This window comes from Falco peregrinus, chromosome 6 (assembly GCF_023634155.1).
Source record: "Falco peregrinus isolate bFalPer1 chromosome 6, bFalPer1.pri, whole genome shotgun sequence".
Classification (NCBI taxonomy): domain Eukaryota; kingdom Metazoa; phylum Chordata; class Aves; order Falconiformes; family Falconidae; genus Falco; species Falco peregrinus.
The window spans coordinates 78,888,465-78,912,962 of NC_073726.1; the positions used below are offsets into that span (position 1 = coordinate 78,888,465).

The 24,498-nt window shown below is 39.5% G+C and overlaps 1 protein-coding gene across 4 annotated transcripts in view; it reads left to right on the forward strand.

Annotated features, from left to right (window-relative positions):
- ARHGAP8 (Rho GTPase activating protein 8) overlaps positions 1-24,498 on the forward strand; it is a 94,447-nt gene that overhangs the window by 56,536 nt on the left and 13,413 nt on the right. For all 4 annotated transcript variants that reach the window (XM_055807570.1, XM_055807568.1, XM_055807567.1 and 1 more), the window contains 4 exons: positions 2,224-2,297; positions 13,988-14,065; positions 14,692-14,820; positions 17,822-17,925. In XM_055807570.1, the coding sequence (XP_055663545.1) occupies positions 2,224-2,297; positions 13,988-14,065; positions 14,692-14,820; positions 17,822-17,925 (385 nt within the window). The remainder of the gene's footprint in view (positions 1-2,223; positions 2,298-13,987; positions 14,066-14,691; positions 14,821-17,821; positions 17,926-24,498) is intronic.

Genomic DNA, 24,498 nt, shown 5'->3' on the forward strand with positions numbered 1-24,498 from the left:
AATCAAATAGCATGAAGAATATTTCCCTGACTATTTATGAGTAAGAGAGGCAAAACCACAGGGTGATTCAGTACTGAAGTGTTGTGGTTTAAGCCCAGTCGGCAGCTAGCACCATACGGTTGCTAACTCACTCCTCCCACAGCAGGATAGGGGAGAGAGTGAGAAAACTCATCAGTTGAGATGAAGAGTTTAATAGGTAAAGCAAAAGTTGCACATGCAAGCAAAGCAAAACAAGGAATTTATTCACTACAGGCAGGTGTTCAGCCATCTCCAGGAAAGCCAGGCTCCACCATGTGTAATGATAACTTGGGAAGACAAATGGCATTGTTCTGAACATCCTGAGCATGATGCCATGTGGTATGGAATATCCCTCTGGGCAGTTGGGGTCAGCGGTCCGGGCTGTGTCCCCTCCCAACCCCTTGAGCACCCCCATCCTGCTCGCTGGTGGGGTGGGGTGAGAGGCAGAAAAGCCCCTGACACTGTGCAAGCACCGCTCAGCAGGAGCTAAAACATCCCTGAATTACCAGCACTGCTTTCAGCACTGATCCAAAACACAGCCCCATACCAGCTACTATGGAGAAGATCAACTCTATCCTGGCCAAAACCAGCACACTAAGTCACGATTCTGCTCTGAGTCTTTCTCATTGGAGGAATGCCCCCCCACACCGCTGCATGTGAAGCTGGGGGTGACCAATGTCCTAAGCTTGGACATGTAAAACTAACCAGTCCACGTACCTTTTTCTACCTCCCTTCACTTCACAGGCATATGGAAGGCAAAGCAGGGTGTGGGGGGCAATTTCCCTACCCCTCCATGCTGACTTATGTTGCTGTAACATTTATTTTAAAATAGTTTTTATGTGTAGTGTGAACAAAATATAATACTGGATTGTTCCTTCCATACAACAGTGGTACAGAAGTTGTATCAAATACACTCCAGTTATTATCAGTTGGTTTATATTAATAAACGAATAAGCAAGCCTAGTCAGAAAGAGAAGTAATCACAATACCTGGAAAAGAAAAAGGCTCTAAGAGTCATTCTCCTCTGCAGGTGCAACCTCAGCTAGTAGCTCTAGATTAAGACTATATTTACATGTCGTATAAACATCTCGCATTTTTTGTAAATGAGCTTCAGCATTTGCAGCCTCTCATGATACAGTCACAGATCTCTGCATCGTTCTGTGCTGGTCCTTTAGAGTTTGTCAATAAAGCTGGTCACCTTTTAAATATCAAATATGAAATCATATATGTAAATATATATTAAGTCTAATTTAAAATCTGAGATTGGGCCATTTTTTTGTTGTTGATTGCTATAAAAATGTAGCAGAATACTCAGCAGATACTGACTGTCTCTTTTGTTACACTTTTGAAACTGCCAAAGCCTTTTTTTTTAAAAAAAAGGAAGATAATTGCAGAATTTTCTTTGCTGTCTAGATCAAGAAAATGCTATGTTCGATTTTTTGCCTCAACTGTTCACTCATGAAAGAGAAAGAAATCTCATTTCATGGGAATCATTCAAAGTGTTAATAATCTTGCTGCATCACTTTGCCTTCAAAATAAATAGTACAATATCCTTTTAATTATGCATACACTGTAGCTTAAAAAGAGACAAATGACAAAGAAAAATCTGCGTGATAAAAGGCTCCTAAACTTGCAGCATCCCTTGATCAAGACTTACTATGAAGCATTCGCTGCAAACTCCTTCCTTGCCTGCCTTTAAGCTGCCTTGAAACCCCATTCCACCGACGGCATCCAACCAAATCCGATCAGAGCCGCCACCACCACGGTTATTGCATTGTGGTTAAACGCAGCCCTGCTGGGGCGTGCCAAATGAGGGGAAGAAAACCAGAGCAAAACCAATATCAAGTGGGGGGGCGAAGTTAGCCTGGAACATCATTCTGCTGCTCTGTCCTTGACTCCCCTTCAGTACAGTAAATAGCACTCATTTATTACTCTCTTGCCATCACAGTTGCAACAGCTTTTCTAGCAAGAAGAAAGTGTTTAGGAATGGCTTTTTGAATAGAAGTCCAAGTCGCTTGTTTCAATGGCTTGTTCAGCAGCCGTTGTGGAGGCCTCTTGTGTTTCGTGCAGGCTCCTTAATTTGTGGAATTTAATGTATGCTCTTGGATATCTCCCAGATTTTTGCTGAGACTGTTTTGTCTTTGTTTCAACAATTTGTATATAAATTCTATTTAAAGGCTGTTACTTTTTTTTTTTTCCTAACAGTATCAAGGACAAAAATAAAGGCGAACCAATCCCCCCAGTAATGAAGGAAACTGTGTCCTACCTAAAAAGAAAAGGTGAGTTTGTCAAAAGAGGATGTGCCTTTCAGAACAAGGACAATAGTATGAAACAATATAACACTGCCTGATTCAGCAAAGTTCACAGCTACACAGGGTATGTTTATATTCTGAAAACCTGAGTGGCAGCTGGGCACTGCCTTGAGAGCTTTGATGGATAGGGAATGCTTATTATCAGATTATAGTCCCACTATGGGGAAAAAAAACCTTCAAAAACTTTTTGCTCTTAAGATTAATTGGGGGATAGCAAATGAGAGATATCCTGAAACACACATCATCAACCCCTGTCACATTGTTGGTTTTAAGTAGAACTCCCAGTAAAAATCAATGAGTTCTGTTTCTATAGAACCAGTGGCTATAAAAACTCATTGAAAAACCATGTTTTACAGGAGTAAGCCTGAAGTCCTCCCTTCACAAAATATTTTTACTGGCTTTTACAGACCCTTTGACTGCAGTTCATATCTATAGTTACTTTATAGAGATAGATAGATTATAAAGACTCATAATTAAAATGGGAGCATCCAAACCAGGGTTCTGTGTATCATCTTCATTTACAGAGCAAAGAGAAGGTAGACTTTGAACCATTGGCTATGCCACTGAGCTCTCCAGCGCATACCTTACCAACATAATGGACCAGTTACCAGGTGCTATCTGTAGGGTTAGTGCACTGTATTCCTTACATAGGGACAAAGGTGCACACAGGGAGAAAGTCAGAGGTAAGGCTGCAGTCTTGAAATTCCTTTTCCCAGTGTAATGCGTTTTTATGTTTTGATCCCTGATCTTTAAGGCAATCACAGCAACATTTCCATAGCCCTTTGTGCTCCATGGCCTTAGAGTTTCACAAATGTTTGCTAAATCTTACAGTACTAGATATATAGCCTAAGTACATTTATCTTACAGGTGACAGAACAGGAACAGAGCATAACACAGTTTATGATGGCACAACATTACACAGTGGTAGAACTGGGAATGATTCCTAAGATCTCTGAAAGAAGGGTGTGAATTTTTAATAAGTGTGTCAAGTGAAGAAAATAAAAATGTATTTGGTTCAGTTTTGTGTTGTTTTTTTTTTCTTTTTTTAAAAAAAAGGAAACATCACCGGCATTTAATATGCCATTAAGTTTGGTTGGTGTTTGAACAAATTTTGAGGAGCAGCGTGATTTTTGTTAAAGACAAAAAACAGTCTCAGATCTCTATATTGCTGTTATATGAATTCTATCTGTGATTTTTCTCATTTAAAGAGCTGTTTGTATTAACAGCATAATATAATAATAAATAATGCAAAATACAAATTTTGAGTAATTATATTCTTCTGTAGGCAGGCTCACCCAAAACCTAGATCCCACAATATTCCCAATTCTTAATTTGCATCCTTGAGCTGTCATTCTCAATAAGGTAAATTTCCTTATCAGTATTCAAATAGTATGGATCTTTGATCTCAGTTCATTTTAACTATTGCTGCTAGGGTTTGGTCTGAATTTATCTGAACTGTGAGAAATTTCAAACTTTTTAAAAACTTGTACTGAAGAAGCTTCGCATTTGTGAAGACAAGGGGGGATGGGGCAAGAAAAATCTGCTTTTTTGCTGATTTTCAAGAGAAATCCTGGCTTCATTTAAATCGGTGCAAGGTCATACTGATTTAAATGACAGACTGCACACTTAGTGTCTTGCCCTTATTGCTAGGCTACACTCCTTTGTGTGTCAGCTTACAGCATGGTAAATAAGAACATTAAATAACTGCCCATTTTACTGTTGTTTGGGTTTCTACCTTAAATGAAGCTGATTAATGGTATGCATAGGAGAATGAGAGATACCTACTGCAGTGGATACCTGCTTCCAGTTTGCAAGCAGTGGAGCATAGCATCTATAGGGATGCTTGCATACAGAACAGCTGGCTCCTCACCTCTTGAAATTGCTGATTTATCTTCAAAGTACTTGCAGCAGCCAAGACCCAAGTACTGGACTGGGGCCAGTTCTGCTATTAAAGGTACCTGCTGATCTGCAGTAGATGAAGAGTTCCTAATAGACTTTATTGAAGGTCTCTTGGTCCAAAATCATGATTTCTGTTCAAGCTCATAAAGCTGTTTGGATGTGCTGTTTCCAGACTGGTGCTAATGATGAAAACTTTGCAGGTGTAGCTTGTATCAAATGTTATGGTTGGATACAGGGAATGTAAATAGTTCACTACTAAGAATGTTGAAGGTAAGTGATTGGCAGCTTGAAACAATCCCTGTAATTATAATTGTAAGTGGATAATTAGAGCTTGTGTAGTGTATCAGTGCATGCCCCATCTGCAGATGAAAGCCAGACTTTTTGTGTTTAAAATTGTTATGAAACAATCATCCTTACATATATTTACCTTATTTTAATACGCAAATACCTTTTCCTCACTAATCACAGGAGTCAAGAGAGCTAAAATGAGGAAGAATGTGCACTGACATCACTTCTCACAGCTGTTATTACTTAGAAATTGAGTGAAAATTTAGTCAGTAAAATGTTAATTGATTTAAACTTTTGGCTGTGCTTGGGAGGAGAGCTTTGCATATCTGGCATTTCCTTAGACCTCTTTAAAGATTTTAATGAAAGATGAGGTTTGTAGCCATTATTATGTTGTGCTGGTGACCACTAACTAGTAACTCTTGCACTGATCTGACACAAAACCTCCTCCATGTCTTTTGTTCTTTCTGAGTGTTTTGTCTCATCACTACTGCACCAGCCCCATACTCTTCCCTCTCAACAATTGCTGAGTCCAGCCCAGATACCCAGTTTTCTGAAGCAGCAATGCCAACTGCACAGTACAAGCAAAAAATAGCAAGTTTTAGCTGTCATGGTTGTGATAAAAAAAAGAGTTGGCTCAACTTTATCATTGCAGAATTTCTCCTAGATGAAATCTTTGTTATTCTGAAAGCAGTAATCATCCTTGGGTTTTCTCCAAACTTCATCTTTTTTTGGCTAAATATTCATCTGTTCAGTGCAGTATCAGCACAGTTTATAAAGGATAGTCTCTGAAGAAATACGGTGGTACTTCTGAACAAAGCCCTTGTCCTACTTTGTGCATCTACGCGAGTCAGCAGCATGGTAACGCTGGCTACCGACACGTAGTCCAGCCCATGCACTTGGTAGCTGGACTGTCTCATTTTGCCCCCAGCTCTCTGTCCGTCTGTGCCCCCAGGAAGGAAGGGCATGGGCTCTGTCAGCATTAGTGTTTTCCAACTAAGCCTAGGTTTGCTCAGAGCTGTCATATTCCCTGTCACAAGGAGATTTCCACAAACCAGATTTCTAAGGAGAGATGGCTTGTCAGGTAGAGTGTTTTCTGACATTCTCAGCCAGCTGATGCTTGAAAGCCAAGTACCTGCCATGCAAAGGCTGTTAAGCAGTAGGTGATAGACATGCATTTTTTTGCGCTTGATTATAAGTGTGCAGGTATCTGTTGTACCTGCTGTCTGCTATGATTTTAACTCTTTCTCTAAATCTGGAATATCTCAATTCTGCCATCAGCTCCAGCGAGTGTCGGTTCCTGTGCTGACAGCCCCAGCAGGCTGACTGGCAGCATGCTTTGCACTCCAGACGCGGCCGTGAGCACGGTGAAAGCTTCAGTTCATCTTCCGGAAGTGACAAAAATTCACTGTCATTACCCTGTTCCATTTGATTTTGGCATAGTTTCCAGCCTCACAGAATTAGCAGGGAGTGGGTTTTGTTTTTCACCCTAGGTGCAGTATTTCCACGCTTCCTTCCCACTGCTACATTTTCACATCAATGTACCTGAAATCAGTTTCTGAAACTCTGACTGAGATCACAAAGCTTCTGCAAAATCATGCTTCATCAACAGGGTTAAGGTTTCTTGAAACGTCAGAGACCCTCTGACATCCACTTTTATTTCTTGAACAGATCTGGTGCAGGAGCTTTGGTGGGATTCAAACTAGGCACCAGCCAGCAATATTATGCTACCAGGCTAAGGAAACTTTCAGTCTCTGAAGTTCACCCAGCCTTCTTCGTCTTAATGACTACGATCCCTCTGACGGATTGCTTCATGTCAGATTTTTCCTCCTTGATGTTTTAATTTTCTGCCTCTGTTTCAGATAACACTGTTTGCAGAAGTGTTCTTCCCAGTGTGGAGGCATCCTCATCTGTACAAATGAGCCAAAACTCCCCTTGTACCAAGTTACTGAACAGGCTCTGACAGCAGCAAGCATATCCTTATCCCCAACAGCCAAATTAATATTCTGACAGTGAGTGTGGGTTTATTCCTCATATATTTATGAACTGCGTATTTAGATAGCTATTTCTGAGCAAGATGACTCTCACTGGATCCAGTTAGTAAGTCACCCAGTACCTTAACAGAGACTAAAGAATCTGCTGTAAGCAGAGATTCCTTTATGTCTGTATTATACAAGCAAGATCTATTATGGCTGATGCCTCAGACACTATTACAATAAACTGTTTCTTAATTTCTATAATAATTCTCAGGTTATTTTTCAAGAAAGGAAGAGAAAGCCATTTCACTGGCTACAGGAGCTACACTTTAGAGTGAAAAATGTTTTTAGAGTTTTTAATACTGGATTTTAAAAGTGCTTAATTTCCTGCTAACCTTCACAGGGAAAAACTGATTTCCTAAAATGAGTTCTGAGTATCTGAGTAAAATCACCAGTTCATCAACCAGCAAACCAGAGAACATTTTTTTCCCCATGCTTAGCCTCAAAACCACAACTTGTTCATCTGTCTAGTTTATAAACACAAGGCTTGACTTGCACTTGCACTAAATAAGAATTTTTTTTATTATTATTTTTTTGGGGGTACTACCTTATCTCTACCATGCCATGAGAAATTACCTTGCTTAATTAAATATTCACTGTCTTGTCAGAACAATTCATAAGTGTTTCTAACCTGTTGTCATTCCTTTGGTGGTAATGATCTTGATGCTTTGCTCACAGGCTCTTTTCTCCAAGAAGCCCAACTTACGCCGCAGGGTAGTAATTTTCTTTCGCTAGTTGATATGTCCCCATGTCCACAGTGACCTATTTTGTGCTGAAGTGAGACTGTAAACAGGGGCTGTCACTTCTAACTAACTGGTCTGGTAACCAGGTGTGTAAATAATGCTGTGCTATGGAGTATGCATCTTTGTATGTATGGTTTCCATAATGCTCGGGGATGGGGTTGTGCAAGTGACGAAGCTGCTGCCCACACCAAACTGGCAGGGCAGAGAGGGGCCTTCGGAGTAGTTTTCTCTGTTACAGACTTTAGGATTCTGAAATGCATTTATGCTTTTAAACCCTAACAAGATGTCACAGCAGAAGTTCCCTTTCATGTCTTTTACTTATGTGTCTGTTTTTTCTAGAAAAGCAGGTTACAGACTGGGTATAAGGTATCATGATAAATTTAAAGCTAGCTGGTGTGTGGCAGGTGGTTTTGGTGTTTGTTTAGGTCAGTATTAGTACAATTCACCGTGCTGCCTTAGTTTTTAAACTCTGACGTGCAGTTTGATACTGCAGTACTGATATACACTAAAAATAAAACTGCATGGCAAAATGCATATTTTGTTGCAACACCCCCACCCCCAACATCTGGACGTCAGGTGACAGCTTTTAAGGGAATTTTTGTTTAATTCATTATGGTGGGTATAAACCGCAGTGTTCAGACCTGCATGAAGATGTCAAATAAGTTACAAAGGGCAGGAGTGTTACTCAAGCCTATCTCAAATATTGATACGCTGTCATTTTTATTGGTCTTATGCAAAATACCAATTTGAAATAGGTAGGATTATTATTGTTAATGTATTTTATGTTTGAGTGTATCCCTAAAGGTATAAAAGACGTGCTTGTCAATGTTTTAAACAGTTTAAAACCAAAACTAACCTGCTGGGATTATTACTAAAATTTCCAAAAGTTGGTAACATTTGCATTCTATAGAATGACTGTAAATGAGTGACCATATAAGGAAACAGCTTAGAAAAATAAAAATGCATAGAGAACTGATTACTAAAGAGACCATGTGAGATCAGAAGCAGCTCAGAAGTGATGGAATAATAAACTCACGGTGAAGGAATCACACTACAGAACTATAAAGCAGAAAAGATAACTGTCTTCTATAGGAAAATTATCTCGCAGTAGCCCCTGTTGCCAAGTGTTTCTCTCTTACCTCATCTCTTTTGTTGACTGCAAGTGCTCTGCAGCACAAAGTGTTTGTTTGATGTTGTCTTGTGGTACCACAGGAAGGTCCTGGGTGATGACTAAGACTTCTAAATGCAATGGTAATAACCATGCTATAGAAGTTTAATGCCAGAGTAATAGATGTCCCATGGTATGATTATAATGACAACTAAAGCCGTCCTTTATCTGTTCAATAGCAGTGATTAATCTTTCCTCTTCATCCCCTCCGTGAAGCACAACAAATCTTGCTGATGGAGAAAGTTTTGGTTCCATTTTTTAATGTGAATGAATACATCCTGGTGGTGAAAGTCAGAATGGGTAGAGATGGATGGTTATGCATTCTGAATATATTTGGATTGCTGCAGCTTAGCAAGTGCCTTTTGGCCTCCACTTCTTGTGATCAATCAAATATCTCTTAAAAATGCAACACTGGGAAGGCTTGACGTTGGCCATATAAACATTTCTGAGTTCTTGGCTCTTTTGTTTTCATGTGAATGTTTTTACCTGGGGTTCATGGAGATGAGATAAATCCCAAAACTGGTTCATGTGCCATCAAATAAAAATGAACCTTGTAATAAGCACAGTTTGTGGGTTTGGTGCTCAGGCATTGTAAATAAATTATGTTCAGAGGTGCCAACTGTAAACTGAGAATATTCATTCATAAATCCAAAGGCTAGAGACTACGCTGTTCAAAACTGCAAGGACACAAATATACTGTGGGTTCTGTGGAGGATGCATGCTTCTACATTCTTGCTGCTGCTCTTCAGGTTTTCAGTATGACTGGAACTGTCCCGTCTTTCTTCTTCTGCCCTTGATCTGCTGTGTACCTTCTTGCAGTGTAAATCATCTTTACAAGCTGCAGACGTCACTTGTTATATATTCCTCGCACAGAGTACAAGGGAAAGCAAGGCTATGCAGTCTCCTCCTCAAACTTGTACTGTAGTCTAGCTTTAAAAAAAATAAATCTTGAATTTGTCTTGGGCATAAAAATTCACAGTTACCACCACTTTGAGCATTTAAGATGTTACATTGAAGGTGGACAATCAAAATATGCTATAAACTCAACAGTCCTTGTATTAGAAATAAATTACTCCTAAGTTTAAAAAAGGAATCTTACTAAAATTAGGTAATCTGCAAGAAGATGTCTAAATCAGTTCTATTAATGAAAACTGCTTCCAAATCAGGACGGACACTTCCTGAGACTTGGCAGGACCCCAGTCAAAAGAAACATTTCCAAACTCAATTTGGGACAGAAGGAATTCAGATGCTCACTCTTTGCTATTTCTCTTCTGAAAGCAGACAAATTAACAAAGATTTTTGATGCCAGCAACCCTCAAATCAAGGATGATTGAAAGAAAAAGAATGTAATTTTCTCATCTCTTTCTTTGACAAGTTTGCAGCAACATGACAGCATGTGTTGCTTTAATTTATCTTTATCAGTTTTGATTTTCTGTGTCTTTCCTGTGGGACAACTGATCGGGGGGTGGGGGGTGGGGGGGAGGGTAGAAGGGACTTAAGTATTTTTAGCAACAGTTTATTAATTTGGAGTGTGACACAGTTGTGTCATTGCACTGTGAAATTTTGTCTACTGTGGTAAATGCCATCTTACTTCAATGTGGAATGAAGTGCCTGCCTGTTTTCATTTATGATAACTGACATTTAAATAATTACTCAGTTAAGTTCTCAATCGCAGAATCGCTTTCCATTGAATACAGATGGCTCCTTCACTGGTCACATACTATGTTTTACTGTATAGCACTGCTATTTAAGATAAAGTTTCGATCTTTTTGGTCTGGAGAGTTTAGTGCAGGGTAGCAAGAGTCCACTCATCTCTCTATATATATGTCTGCTTTTTTTGGTGAGGGGCAAGGAGCAGTTTGTGCTGAGTGGTCTCAGTAGAGGCTCTGCAGCATTGATAGAATATGTGAGTGACATGCAGCTGCGTGTTTATCAGAACCGGAAAGCCCAGGCTAGATGCTCATGTCAGTCAACCCCTAGCAGTGTTCTGGCAAGCACTGGTGCTCCAGGGTTGCTGTTCTCTATGGACTGCATTACCCATGCTAATATTGGCAAAATAGTTCAACTTGTACACACACACAAAAAAAAATAGTTCTCTGTAAAGAGACAGCTGACATGAGTCATGCTGTAAATGGGATTTGATTAAAGAACACTACTGACAAAAATTAAATTGTTTACTTAAAAAAAATTAAAGGACAAAAATGGATTCTTTGAGCTGTACCAACTAGGATTGTCTTCAGGAAATTTTGTTTCCTCATCACATAAATCTAGTGGCTCTGGCATGTATTTTGTCTGCAAAAAGAAGACAAAGTGATTGGTTTTATTTTAATGTGGGCACCTTGTGTTAGCTTAATTATGGTAGTTTCAAGAACTGGTTTTACCCTCCCCCCCAGTGACTAAAAAGGAAGAGACAGGATTGGAGAAAGTATTTCCTGACTGTGTCTGAGGCTGCATGTTTATCCATCGCAGTGGAATAACCAATGAGAGAGTTCAGATCCCTTTCCTCTTCCCCATCCCTTATTTTGAGACCCAGCTGGGGGCATATGCTAATGCTGTTCAGGTTGTGTGACATGGGAAACATCATCATTCAAATCATGTTTTCAGGTAGCTTTCCCCTGCCCTGCTGAAGCACTGAGAGCAATCAACAGACTCACAGTCTTCTAAAAAAAAGTATCCTTATCAGTTCATATGTGTCACAGAAGTCAGAGAAGTCAGACAAATATATTGCAAAAGGGCTGTGCCTGTACCCAGGCTCATTGTTTTCCCCCTTCAATAGCATAATTGCTGTTGACTCGTATTTCTCTTTACCAGTAGGCTGAAGTTATGACTCACGCTTTATTTAAAAATGGTACAAAATATATTATTTTCTCATAAAATGTATTATGGTCTCGGTATCTTTTACACAAAAAAGATGGGCTCTTTTGCTGTTGCAGGTTTTTTTTACTTTAGAAAGAGAATATAGTGTTTTCTTTTTTCCTAAGAATTGCACTAACCTACATTTCATTAGTGGCATATCGCTTGGGTCGGTTGCCCACAAATGTAAGAAGGATTGGAGAGACCTACTTGGGTAGTTGGCTTGTTGCCACCTGTGATCAAACAAACTCCTGTATATTGATTCAGTTTCAGCTGACCCGGTTAATGAATTCTGGAAGGAGCGTGGGTATCACCTGTTCCCCAGATTTCTGCACCGGAGGGTAAAAGTTGCTTTTTCCCCTCCAAAAAACATTCAGCAAGAGCTCAGCGTTGTGTGCCATTACAGTAACATTGATGGGATGCAGGGCCAGACAAGTACAGCTGCTGTCTACGCTACAGATTAATGTTTTTAATTAGACTCTTGAAAGCTTAGCCAATAAAGGCATAAACATCTTAAAAATTTATATTTATTACACTGTCATTTATACAGTGAGATTCACATCAGATTAAAACATTAACTATTAAACCAATTCCTGCAAACTGAATTGCAAGCGTTTATGATGTCCATTTTCTGAGACTTGTTTCTACAGAAAACCTCTAGTCCACTGACAGGCTGCATAAAATTTTACAAATTCTCAGGAAATGATAGTTTTTCTTGTTCACTGAGGGTAATGCCTTGACATGTTCACAACAGCCTGTTCACAGCTGCCACTTCCAAACCCATGTCTTTAGACAGGTTGCGCTATAAATCTAATGGAACAATTTTACTACAGTGATGTTATTTACCATAACTTTATTCAACTGAAAAATGCTCTGATCAGGAATAAAGCAAGTGGTCAAATAGATTGTAATCATTGTCCATTTGTCCTTTAGTAACCACACATGTTCCTCTTAGATACTGTAGTTTGAGATGTCATACTCCTTCCAGAACTGAGTGCGTGGGCTAAATGTTCAACCTTGAATTTAACAGGCAAGGGCATAAATGCTTAGAAAGTAACTAGGAGCTCTAGTCAGTTAAACTCCGGTTAAGCCTTTAGGTCTAGTCAGTGGAATACTTTCAAGTAGAGTTTGGGTTTCTTTGCAAAAGCCTCTGAAATGTGTTTATGAAAATTTACTACAATAGTTCATTATCAGTTCTTTTAGTATACTTGTCTGAATTCATATGAACGATACTAAATGCTGTTCTGTAAGAAATGTTCATTAAGGAATTTTGTATTTTTTCATGTATAAAATATGCATGCAACCTGAATGAATTTACAAGAATGACTGAGTATCTTTCATTAATGTATGACTCAAACTTTTTCTAGAACATCATAAAGATTCTTGATCATGTAAATAAACGCTTGTGTACTTCAGTTGAAATACATAAACATGTATTTCAGTCTGGCTACTTACCTGCTGAAAAATAAGCATGAGACAATAAAAAAGTTAATCTGATCTTCCACACTCACAGAGAGAAATATACAGTGGTCACTCCAAGTCAGTGGGTGGTCTGCCACCCTTCTGAAAATGTCAACCGTTTATGTCTTGTCAGACCCACGTAAGCTAAAATTTTAAATTACTCTGCTTCCACTAGAAATCTCCAATTCAGACTACATGTGAGCCAAATTGCATTACCTGCTGGGTAGAAGGAGCAGCACAAACAGGAGTGAAGGAAAGGGGGAGGCAAATGAGGATTTCACCGAACTCAAAATCAAGAAGTACCACAAGTCTTAAGAAAAGTAATGCTTCTTGTCTCCACCCTGTTTTGCATAATAATTCAGATAAATAACTTACCTGGAAAGCTGTGGTCTGAATTAGTTCCTTGAGTGGATGCATTTTATTGACGTTTTTCCTCTGCAGCTGAAGTCACATTTCAGTTAGTCCACAACATAAAAGAAAATTAGATAGATACCCTTCAGGAGATTTATGAGAAATATTTCAGAACTGCCTCAAGACTAGAATCAGGTATTTGACAATACTATGGGCAGGCAGAGTGTTAAGTCCCACTGACTCCAGAGAGAGGTGGAAAGAGCCAGGGTCTGATCCAAACTACCTCTAAGCTGTGGAGGCCAGTAACTCTCCAATGGTAAGAAATCCAAAGGTTCCTCCATCCAAAGATCCTATGAAATGTTTCCCAGACTAAAGGATCTTGTCTCATCCACTGGCAGAAGAGGGAGCTTGGGTAATCTTCGCAAATACCCCTCTTTAGCTTCCTAAAGGTTTAAGGCGAGAAGGACAGCAGATTTACAAGTGTGGTTTGGGGCTCAGTTTGCAGGTACATGCATTGAGAGTGGGTACATAAGCAGCCTGGTAAATCTAAACCTCCTGCTTCAATGTCATCAGGTGCAATTGAAGGCTACTTTTAAAGAAAAATTATAGTTGGCAAGACACCATAGAACACTTAAGGAAAGGTATTATTTGTATGAGTCATGCTAAATGAAGTGCTGTAGACAATGTTGAAACGTGATTTGATCCTACATTCTATTCTCAAGGACTTTATTTCCAAAAAGGTGTATCGTGTAGCTTTGTTCCCAAACCTTCTTCCTCTGTTCTGCTTTCAACTGAACCTGTAGAGAAAAAGAAGTGAGTGACAGCTTTTACAGATGAGACCTGCATTAATTATTTTTTCAGGACTACAAGTAGAGGGCCTCTTCAGAAGGTCAGCTAGCATCCAGACTATCAAAGATGTTCAGAAACTCTACAATCAGGGTAAGCTGTCATCATACCGTTGCCAGTAATAGTGTGAGGGCTTTGTTAATCATGGTTTTGTTAGTGAAGCAGAAATGCTAGCCTTTTTTATAATTAGTTAATCATAAAGCCATTTGTAACATAAAATAATAAGAACACTAGTGCGGAAGCCTGAAAGATAGCAATGGACACAGTAGCAGGTCATCAGCTGATGTCAGACCAGAGCTTACAAAAATCTTTAGCAGCTAATGAATGATAAGTTTTGAGTCAAAAATGATCTATTTTTTCATAAACATATTGCATCTACATGCTTTACTGTGGTTACAAAGTACAGTGTGTATGTGTCATATTGTCTCTGGTGTTTTTCCAGGGTTATGGCAAAGTAATATACCTAATAATTTATGAAATGTAGTGAACTAATCTTGAAAGTCACTGACTTCCCTATGAAGTCATTTTATGCAGTGCCTTTATGGGGACTATCTTTTATAGCAAGATTAATAAAACTCTACGGAAAATACAAAAATAAAATGCCAGGAGTTCCCAGCAGCAGAAAGCCAAAATGTAGCATGAAACAGTTTTTAAGCAGTAGTTTAAAGAAAAATTAGAATGTATGCTTGAACACCTTTTTTTCTTTTTTCTCCTTTTAGGCAAGTCTGTGAATTTTGATGATTATCATGATATCCATGTTCCTGCTGTTATCCTAAAGACTTTCCTTAGGGAACTCCCTCAGCCATTACTAACGTTTGAGTGTTATGATCATATCCTTGGAATCACCAGTGAGTATAAATAAGTTTTAGAAAACTTCATACAGCAAGTTGAACTGGACCTGGCTAATTCATGATCACTGCTGTTTGCTAACCATGACACAGTCGTGGGTATATGATATTACTAGTGCTTCAGTGTAGCCACAGAGGGACAACCTCATAATCTGTACCCCAGAGCAAGGTGGTCAAGGTTACCAAGATCCTTTCTACTTTTTTAAAGATTTACTGATTTATCTATATGTCATACTGTATTATTAAGAATTTGATTGGACTTCTCACTGTCAGGACTCCATTTTTATGTCGTGGCACAGCACTGAGTCAGTCTCAGTGAAACAAGTTATGTTGAAGCAACTTTAGTTTTAGCAGCAGGATTGGCAGAATTGTGGAAGCAGAATTTAGCTGGTCAATGGTATGCATTGTGTTTTGTTCCTTTTTTCATGGGGAGAGGATTGTTTTTATTGCAACTATTCCCATGGGATAATATACTGGGGAAGAAAGGATCTCAAGCCATGAGAAGACATTGCATCTAAAGGTCTGGCACCACATGAAACTATAAATTATAAAACATTAATGATGTGGCCTTTGTCAGGAATTAGGAGCTTATAATGCTGGCAAGGCAGCCCCCTAATACATGGTGTTTGAATATTTGAGATCCCCATATATCTGGGAGTTAGTACCTAGTACTTGTAGAGACTGGTATTTTGCCATCCAGGCTATAGTCAAGGTAGCAGGGAACCCATAGAGCTTCCAGTCACAAGCACACGTTTTTCCAAAACCTGCATTTTGAGGAAGTTAGATCTGAATGGAGTACAGCTTCCAACAGAGTCCATGAGCGTATCTCTGGTAATCATGGCTCGATGCTGTTGCAAACTGTAGGTTATCTATAATGTCACTATAATGACTTGCTTTTGGGGTAGGGCACTAAAATAATTGAGGCTGGGGATAAATCTCAATTGCTACTGTAAAGTGTAGAAGTCCAGCAGGTTTACTGTACCTAGAATTTTCTAGGTAAAATTCTTATACCATATGCCCGTTGCTAGCATCTGCATATACTGTTTCATATCATTAAATTTATTCATGTATTTCCATTTAAAAATTTAATCAAGTCGTGTGAAGAATCCTCTGAAGTTCTGTACTGTTTTACTATTTGCAAGTCTGTAGATCACCACCTTCCAAATGAAGTATTCATCTCTTCACACAGTAGATACCTCAAGGCACTGAGAAAGACAGGTCTGTTCACGGGAAGGTAGTAGAAATGGGAAGGAATAAGGATAGTCCCTCAGAATGGGAAAGAATAGGGGAAATTTGGAAAAAAAAAAAAAAAGATGCATAAATGCAAATTTTTACTGAATTAGTCTTGTGCTGACTTTCTGGACGTGATATTACTTTTTGGTAGAGCTAAGTGAAAAATGACAAGTCTGAAAAGAATCTGAGAACAATGTATTGTCCTAGGAACACTGGGAGGTTTTGCCTGGCAAAGTGCCTGTGAAACTTTCATTCCATGTTATTTTTGTTTACTGGCATTTTAAAATGTTGACAAAATACGTTGGGAAGTGGAGTTGAAGAGAATTTCTCCTTGGGCTTTCTTGTTATGCAGTGTGACGTCTGCTGTCTTTTCTTGATGCCGTGGTGATATCCTGATTTTTAAAGATCTTAGGCTTGAGAGCCAAGCTGGACTGTAGCAAAGGCATATTCTCCGTGAATACAGTGCAGAAGGGAGCTTTAAAGAGGTGTGATCACAGACAGCTGTCTTGGGATGACTTGAAAATTCTCATTCTGTCTTCTGGAAGACACCAGAGCAGTGTGTGATGTATCTATTACATCTTTTAACCTGCAAAACCAGAAATGCAGTATCTCTACTTTACAGTACCTTGAAATGATAGTGCTGTTGATGGGAGCTGTAAAATAAATTAGCCGAGTGACTGACTAAAAAAATTAATAAAACCTTGAAGCTTGTAATTGTAAAAGAATGTCTTCTTTGGTCATGGAAAATGCTAACAGGAGTTCCTTTACCCAATATTGCTACGCTTCCTGCATTATTTACTCTGCAGAAGGCTGACAAAAAATTTCTTGGGACTCAGATTATTGTGTTTTACAGGAACTCATAGCTTTGCAGTAGGAAAAATGTCAGCACAACTCACCACGGTATAGCTTCATGTATTTAATTCACAGCTTAAGGGAACATTTAACATGCTGGAATTTTGTGCATGCACATGTACTTATGCACACCTCTAGCTAAGTCAGGGAGACGGAGAGAGAAATGCAACAAATACAGACAAAAATCAGCATAAATGGGCTGCTTAGGTCAGGCATGATTGTAATCATCAGACCTTTCTCCAAATTGGTGTTAAACTTCCAGCACTAAAATAATTACAGTATTCGAGGAAAAAAAAAATAAAGTCACTTGGTACAGCATTTGAAATATAATTCAGTGTTAGTGTAATTCTCACCCAGACTGTCTGGACGATGTGAGGGCTTTGGGGTCTGGTTTTGGTTTTGCCCATCTGTAGAAATGAGTTAATGAACCTGCTTAGGTTCATCTATTCTTATACACCCAAGTGGCCATCACATAAATTTTTTGCCAAGATAGAATAGTTGCCTGCGAAATCACAAAAGTGTTTTTAAGGTTAGTAGGGTGCCAAAAGAGCATTTTGGGCAGGACTGTCTCAGGAAGAATAAAATCAGAGCATAAAAAGTAGATGTCTGGATTCAGTGTGTGGAGAGGTAATGGTATTCAAATCAAAACCTTTGGAAGTCCTCTCTAGCAAATAAATTATTTTGGCTATTTCACTGAACGAAGAATACTCTGCAAGTTAGTCTTAGCCAGATATAAGATAGGGACATTCAAAGGGATAACCCTAACTGTTACTGTGGTCATGGAGGTTAATAGAGCTGAATTTTGTGGTCAGTTTTACAGGTGGCTATCAAAAGTAATTCCAGCAGATATAAATAAGGTATTATTTTTTGGTAATATTTTGATGTTTTGGAGTTAAGACTGACTTTGACATTGCAGGTGTGGAGAGCAGTTTACGAGTCACCAGATGTAAACAAATCATCCAAGAACTTCCTGAACACAATTATGTTGTTCTGAAATATCTGATATGCTTTCTCCATATGGTGAGTATGGGCAAAATTTCCAAAATAGTGCTGGTCTTTTCATTCTAAATCTTTTCTTGTTAATTGTACATTTAACATCTCCACAAACCCCAAAACTGAATGGTTTGAAAAGTACGGCGAGGTTGTTGTGCGGTACTTGCCAGTGGACTGAACTCAGGATACAGAACCCTTCAGGTCTATAATAAGAGTCAGTGGTCTGGCCATCCTTTCACCTTGTGTAAACCATGTTTAGATGTAATGAAACCACTGTGTAAATTTAAGTGGAACTATGCCTGCACTGGAATATTTCAAAGTCCTGTCCCCTCCACTCCACATTCACAAATGTACGTTATTATTGATTTAGGTTGGATGAGGTTTTTTCTTATTTTGGAGTGAAAAAAAAGCCTGAGAATAGCAGTTGTGTCATTTTCAGTGCCAGAGAAGAAGTAGGTGAAATCACCTTTTTTATCCAAAGTATGAATCTTGGGCAACTAAAATACCGAATAAATTAGTGTCATTTTAGAAAATTATATAAATATTAATGAGCTTTAGAACAACAATCAGCAAAACATTTTATATTTAAATCTTAAAAGTAACATTTTCCTGTTTAAAATAGCCTTTCTTTCTGTAATTTACTACAGTGTTAAAAGAAAAACTTCAAACATGCCATTTTGCCAGGGTTTTTGGTATGCTTCAGGGTAAATGAAATCATGTGTCTTTTATCCTACTTTTTGATTTGCTGATTTTTTAAACCCATATTTTGTAACCCCACAAACGTTAGGGTTTGGGGAAGATAGTTCAACAGTCAGCCTAGTGACATCCTTTGGTTGCCGGTTTATGTGCAGGAAAAAGATAGTAATTGGATTGTAAATTTCCCTCCTTTCTGCCTTATCCAATGCATTGCCTTTTCCAGATTGCATTTTTCAGACCCAGGTGCCTAAAATTGAGGGTCATGGTATAAGCTGACACCTAAATGAAGTGATCTAGCCTTCAGAAGTCCTAAGAGCCCACCAAAGCAATCATGTGTGTGGAACGATGCTGATTTTTTACTAGTGGAGGAATTAGCCCTCAGTAACTGTTCTGGGGCTAAAATTATGTTTGCCATATTCTAGCCAGTAGCAGATTTCAGAAACAGGTACATTTAATCCCCTTTTTCTACAAAACACCAGATAAAAGCAAGATTAAAGGAAACACATTGATACAGCCCTCACTCAGACAGCACTTGCAAGGTTCCTGTAATACCCACGTGTTCATTTACTGTTGCATAGCTGAACTCTAATGCTGTTAAGGAAATCCTCATGTCATTTGCTATTATTTCAGTAACTGATACCTCTCCTCAGTGTTATGAATTGTATAAGTGACTTTGTTCCAATAATAGATGCACCATCTCAACACGCTTCTTAAGAGCTGAGCATTTGAGGTGTTAATGAGGTGTGCAAAAGTACTACATAGTGTCTTCTGTAATCAGGCAGCAGAACACAGCATTATTTTTGATAATGCCTTGTTACGTAAAGCACAACGTCAAGTTGATACTAGTGCTCAGATCTGCAATTTTTGCTGATCCATGCCTTTTCATCCTTAATGTCTCAGGGAATATTTGCATTTGGAAAAGTCAAGGGAACATGAAACAATCTAGGAGGTAGAGATTTCTATTTCTTGCAGATTGGTGTGCTGCACAAGCTGCCACAATTCAAACTTTAACAGACTGCTCTACCAATAATCCTGTTTTTTACCTGCAAGCATCAACCTTCTTACATATAAGAGGCAATTTAATTCTTCCTTGAGCTCAGCCTTGAGTAGTGCAAGAGGTACTTGTGGTAATTTCATGAAGTGGGATGAATTGTAATCACTAGATACAGGTTTTGAACACTCTAAGTTTGATACAGGCTTGTGGAAGAAGAGGGGGGGGGGGGGGGGGGGGGAATCCCGATTTTCTTTGCAGTCTCAACCCACTTACTTTAATGAAACAGCTCCTTCTAGTCCAAGGGTGCTGCAGCAAGACAGTGCAAATCCTACAGAAGTAACAGATTTGAATTTCAAAAATAGGTCCAATTCCTTTAACCTTAGATTAACAGTGATTTTGCCAGTAATGAGCGCAGTGTACTGTGAAAGGTATAAACTGCCCATCTCCACTTTGCAGTGCATCTGGCCGCTAGAGAGGGATGTGCAGGGTCCTCTTGAAACTGCAGTGGACCGAGGTCCCTAGGCAGAATTGGAGCAAGAGGGAAAACAAAGGCCAGTTTTCACAAATCAGTCCCTGAATTATACCCGTAAAAAGTGTCCATACTTGCTCAGCTTATCTCACAAGAGATGAGTGTGCATAAGCATTTGTGTTCCGCCTGTGTTGCTTGTGCAGTGAAGGGGGTTTGTGAATGCACATGTGAACTTAAAGGGCTGAAAGAAGTCTTCTTGCAAATTCCTTGGCAAGTCACTCTGAGGGCTACAGTTACCCAGCTCTGATGAGGGCCAGAAACCATTTAGTAGAAAACTATAATTGTAGTTTTCTGTAACAGTCAAAGGCTACACAGACAGGAAAGTTTGTAGAGGCAATAATATAATTTAGATTGTGTTTTCATAACCATGTTTTTGGTTTTGGTACCAGGTGATACAGCCCCCTCTCTATGCTTACACAGTTTCTCTCGCTGCTGCTTATGCCTGATGCAGGGGAAGGGTGACTCAGCTGACTGAAAGAACCATTGCAAAAACCTGCCAAACTCAAAACTCTAGAAAAAATGGGTAAGGTTTTGGGCCCCATGGACTATGCTTCAGATCTGTAACTGAAACAACAACATGTTAAAGCTAAGCTGGGAAAAAAAAAAAAAAAGCTCTGAATTAATGTTTTGTCTCAATCACTTATCCAATTGAAAAGTGTAATTAGCACCAGCAAAGCTTGGGGGTGGCTGGAGATGATGGGGCATGTTGGGAAGGATTAGATGACTAAGCCTCATGGAGCAGATACAAGCAGTTGGCATGTCTGCAAAGCAGCTGAGTGGGGGATAGACACACATTCCCAGTCAGTTTGTGGGGGCGTTTTAATATCTAGACATTTTCTTTTGAAAATGTTTTGTAGAGTTCCTTTCAGCATTGCGTCTGAGGAACCAAAGAGATGGTGATGTCCTGATATTTTTAAAATGGGATGGTAATTCGCTGTTTCTACCCTCTGTATTTCACTGTTTAAGTTCATTAGGTAGTGTAGTGGCTGTTTAGTTTCACTCCTGCAGTATCCATGAGAGTGCTGGGATGCAAGTATGAGGAATCCAAAAGTCATTACAATTTTGCTGGGGTGAGCTGGATGTTTATTCTGGGATAGTGAAGAATGTATATTTTGCATTTGTTGATGTGGCACTAAATCTTCAGTGGTTATTTGCAATGTACAAGTTTTTATCTTTCTAGTGGACTTCTTTCAGTACAGGCTGTCATTACTTAATGATTTTTCTATACGTGTTTCAATGAAAGGGGGGAAAACCCAACAAACTGGAGCTGTGTAGCTCTTTGTTGCAATACTCTTCTGTGATGTTCAGATGATTCCTTCAAAGATACAGCCTAGGTCCTTGGAGAATTTTCTTTTATTAGCTTGTCAAATTGACAGAGCGAGTATATTTTCAGTTGAAACAGAGACAATGGTTACTACCTTTGTGGTTGCTAACTTTGTGAGGGACTCAAAGGAGGAGTCAAGGAAATTAGTCCAAATGCTAAATATGTCATTTGTATTTCTTAGATAGAATGTAGCTTTGGGGTGCAGTTACTTATAGAAGGGCAGCCCATAAAGGGTTTGGCTGACTGCATGCTGCCCTTACATGGTCTAATGTTGTAAGAAAACATTAAGAAATGTTTTAATTAAGAAAATGTGTAAGAAAGCTCCTTGTGATGATGGTGTAGATGAGGTGGATCTGCCTGTGTCATTCGCGAAAGAAATCTGGCATTGGGGTAGTGAGGGGGTTGAGATGGTGTGAAGCCTGATCCCCTCAGGGAGGCATAAAGCCACTGGTGTGACGAGGCTTCCTTACTGCAGCTTGGTGAGCCGGCAGAGATTGTTGTGGAGACAGCTGGGTTCAGCAGCACGCTTTTTCTTGGATCTGCTGAGGAAGTGATTGCTGTGCAGTTTGGAGTGAAGCAATGTGCCGTGTCATGTCTTCCTTGAATTCCTAAGTGTCGGCTTCATTTATGACTCCCAGATAAGGCTTAGTGTAGCTCTACCTCAGATGATAAAATATTTCATTTTATCTTAAAGATTTTCTCTCTCAGGGGAGAAGCTGTATCATGGGTATTTTTGTTGATCATTTCAATATTGACTGTCTCCTTGGAAGGTTCACGGAGTGGTGGCGTGTGGGAAGAGATGGTTTCATCCTGGAGTTAAAAACATTCTTTGAAATAGTTGGCCTAAAGAGAAAAAGTAGATCTAGCTCTACCAGCAAGTTGTAGTGGTGTTACTTTGAGCTGAAACATTTGCCTTCAAAGGCAGTGGTTAGGTTGAGTTGGGTGTGTTTTGACTAGCACTTGAAGACAGCACCTATACATGTGTTGTGAGATGGAGCGTGTCAGGAAACACTCCCCAAACCAGGAGAAGACAACGGCAACAGGTTTGGCTCCTTCCATCATCCACTGTCCTCCAGTACTATACCACGTGCTTCTGTGCTATCACAGGGTACCTGCCCTGTATGCACTTAAGGTACCTTCCTCGAGATATACAGCACCTATCTTTGATTTTGTGCTGTAGAAAACACAGTGTGATAGACTGTAGCTTTCACGTTATTTTACAGACCTTCAACTGAAAGAAACACCAAAAAATAATTTGTTCTCAATCCTCAGGGGTTTCATGTGTACAGCTTTACATAGTTTGGATGTAGCCACTTGATCCAAGGGCCAGGATGCAGTCCTTAACCTTGTTATATTTACTAGTGTCCAAACAGCCACCTTCAGGGTAATACCTCGGTCTATGTCTCTTTGTTAACAAGGGTACTCATCGTTGTCCTAACCATTTTCCCTCATCGGTTATTTTGGAAAGTAGTTTAGCTTTTGCTGCATTGCCGTAGTATAATGAACTCATTTGAGCTGGTTTCATCTGAAGCAGATTAAAAGAACAATTTGGGCTTGTTGTTTTTTCTGTGTAGTTAAATAGTGCATTGGGAGCAGTATGTGAAGGTCAACATGTATACCATGTATACAACCATGTATACAAGGTTCATGCTCTAGAAAGAATGATGTTTTGCACAAGGTCATGAAGCAGGCATTGCTGTTTAACCTGATGACTTTTTATTCTCAAGCTGTGAAGTCAGTCCTTTGAAAAGGTGGTACGGCACCAGTACCTTCCTTTATCCAGGCCTGCTTCATGACCTTAAAAACAATTGAAGCCCTTTAATGTTTGCAGCAGAAGTAGCAACGCGGTAGCTCTGATGTCCCAGAAGGGTAAGGCAAATATTGGAGGGAAAAATACTACCTATTATTGGAAAAATTAATATGGTAAGGAAGATTTTGTGCTTTTGGGCACATAAGTGCTTCTTCATGTCCCTGAAGGAAAAGACTTCCATCCTGTGCACATGTCTAAAGGGCATTATATCCCCTGATGGCTGAGCAAATAGGCTCCTTGCTAGGTAAAACACTGAGGAGGAGGCGGTGCTGTAGGAGATTTATGGGAATGAAACGTGTATTACCAGGCAGAGGGCAACTGGAGTTTATCATACGCTAGGAAGTGTTCCCATGATCATGAAGTTTCTTAGATTTTCCTTCAGTGCCCTCAGGCTTTTCATAGCACTACAGAGCTGCCTTTTCAGGAGGCTTTATGGCAAAACAGAAACGGAGAGACACTGAGAAGTAGGATTTTTTTGCTTTCCTATTCCACTTGAAATTGTAGCAGGAAGAATGCGTGGGGGATTTTGCCCAGTAATTCCTTGTTCTGTTCTGAGATGACAGCTTCAGGGTAACCTGTACATCACAGTTTGTGACTACGTGGTCTTCCCATGACGGATTATGGATGAACAACTGCAACCATCAGCCTGAGAAGAGCTGGCTGAGTTACCTGGGTCAGGAGGAACCAAGAGAACTTTCAGCTTGCTAGCTCTTTACAATAACAGAGAACTTTTCAGATAGGACACCCAGACCATATTGGCTTTAGATACCAGACATACTATGCAGGAGAGCAAAACACACAGAAATTCCCTGTCAAGCTCACACAGAGAAAAAAAAAAATACTCCTTCTACCTAGTTCTGGGCTCACATCCACAGATAGAAGTAGGACACATCATCGAGGCACAGAGCAGATTTCAGTGCTGTGCATTTTACCTACGGCACATTTTCACTTCCATTGCTTCAGAGGAATTGGGTGGATATAGAGGCACTTGGAAGTGAAGTCCAGTGGGAGAAAAAAAAAATCCTTCTAAACCCTTGCAAACAACTTTAGAAGTCCTCGAGGTTTATTCTATAGAGGACTTACTACTGAAGCAGATGGGATAGCTGTTTGCTTATGCTGTACTTCCCTGCTCCCCAGCAGAGATAACAACAGATTCCGTGTAGAAGGATTGAAAACAATTTTCCTAGCATAAGGAAACAATTCAGCCTTTTTGCTTGACTTATTAACATCTTGTCTTGTACCTGAGG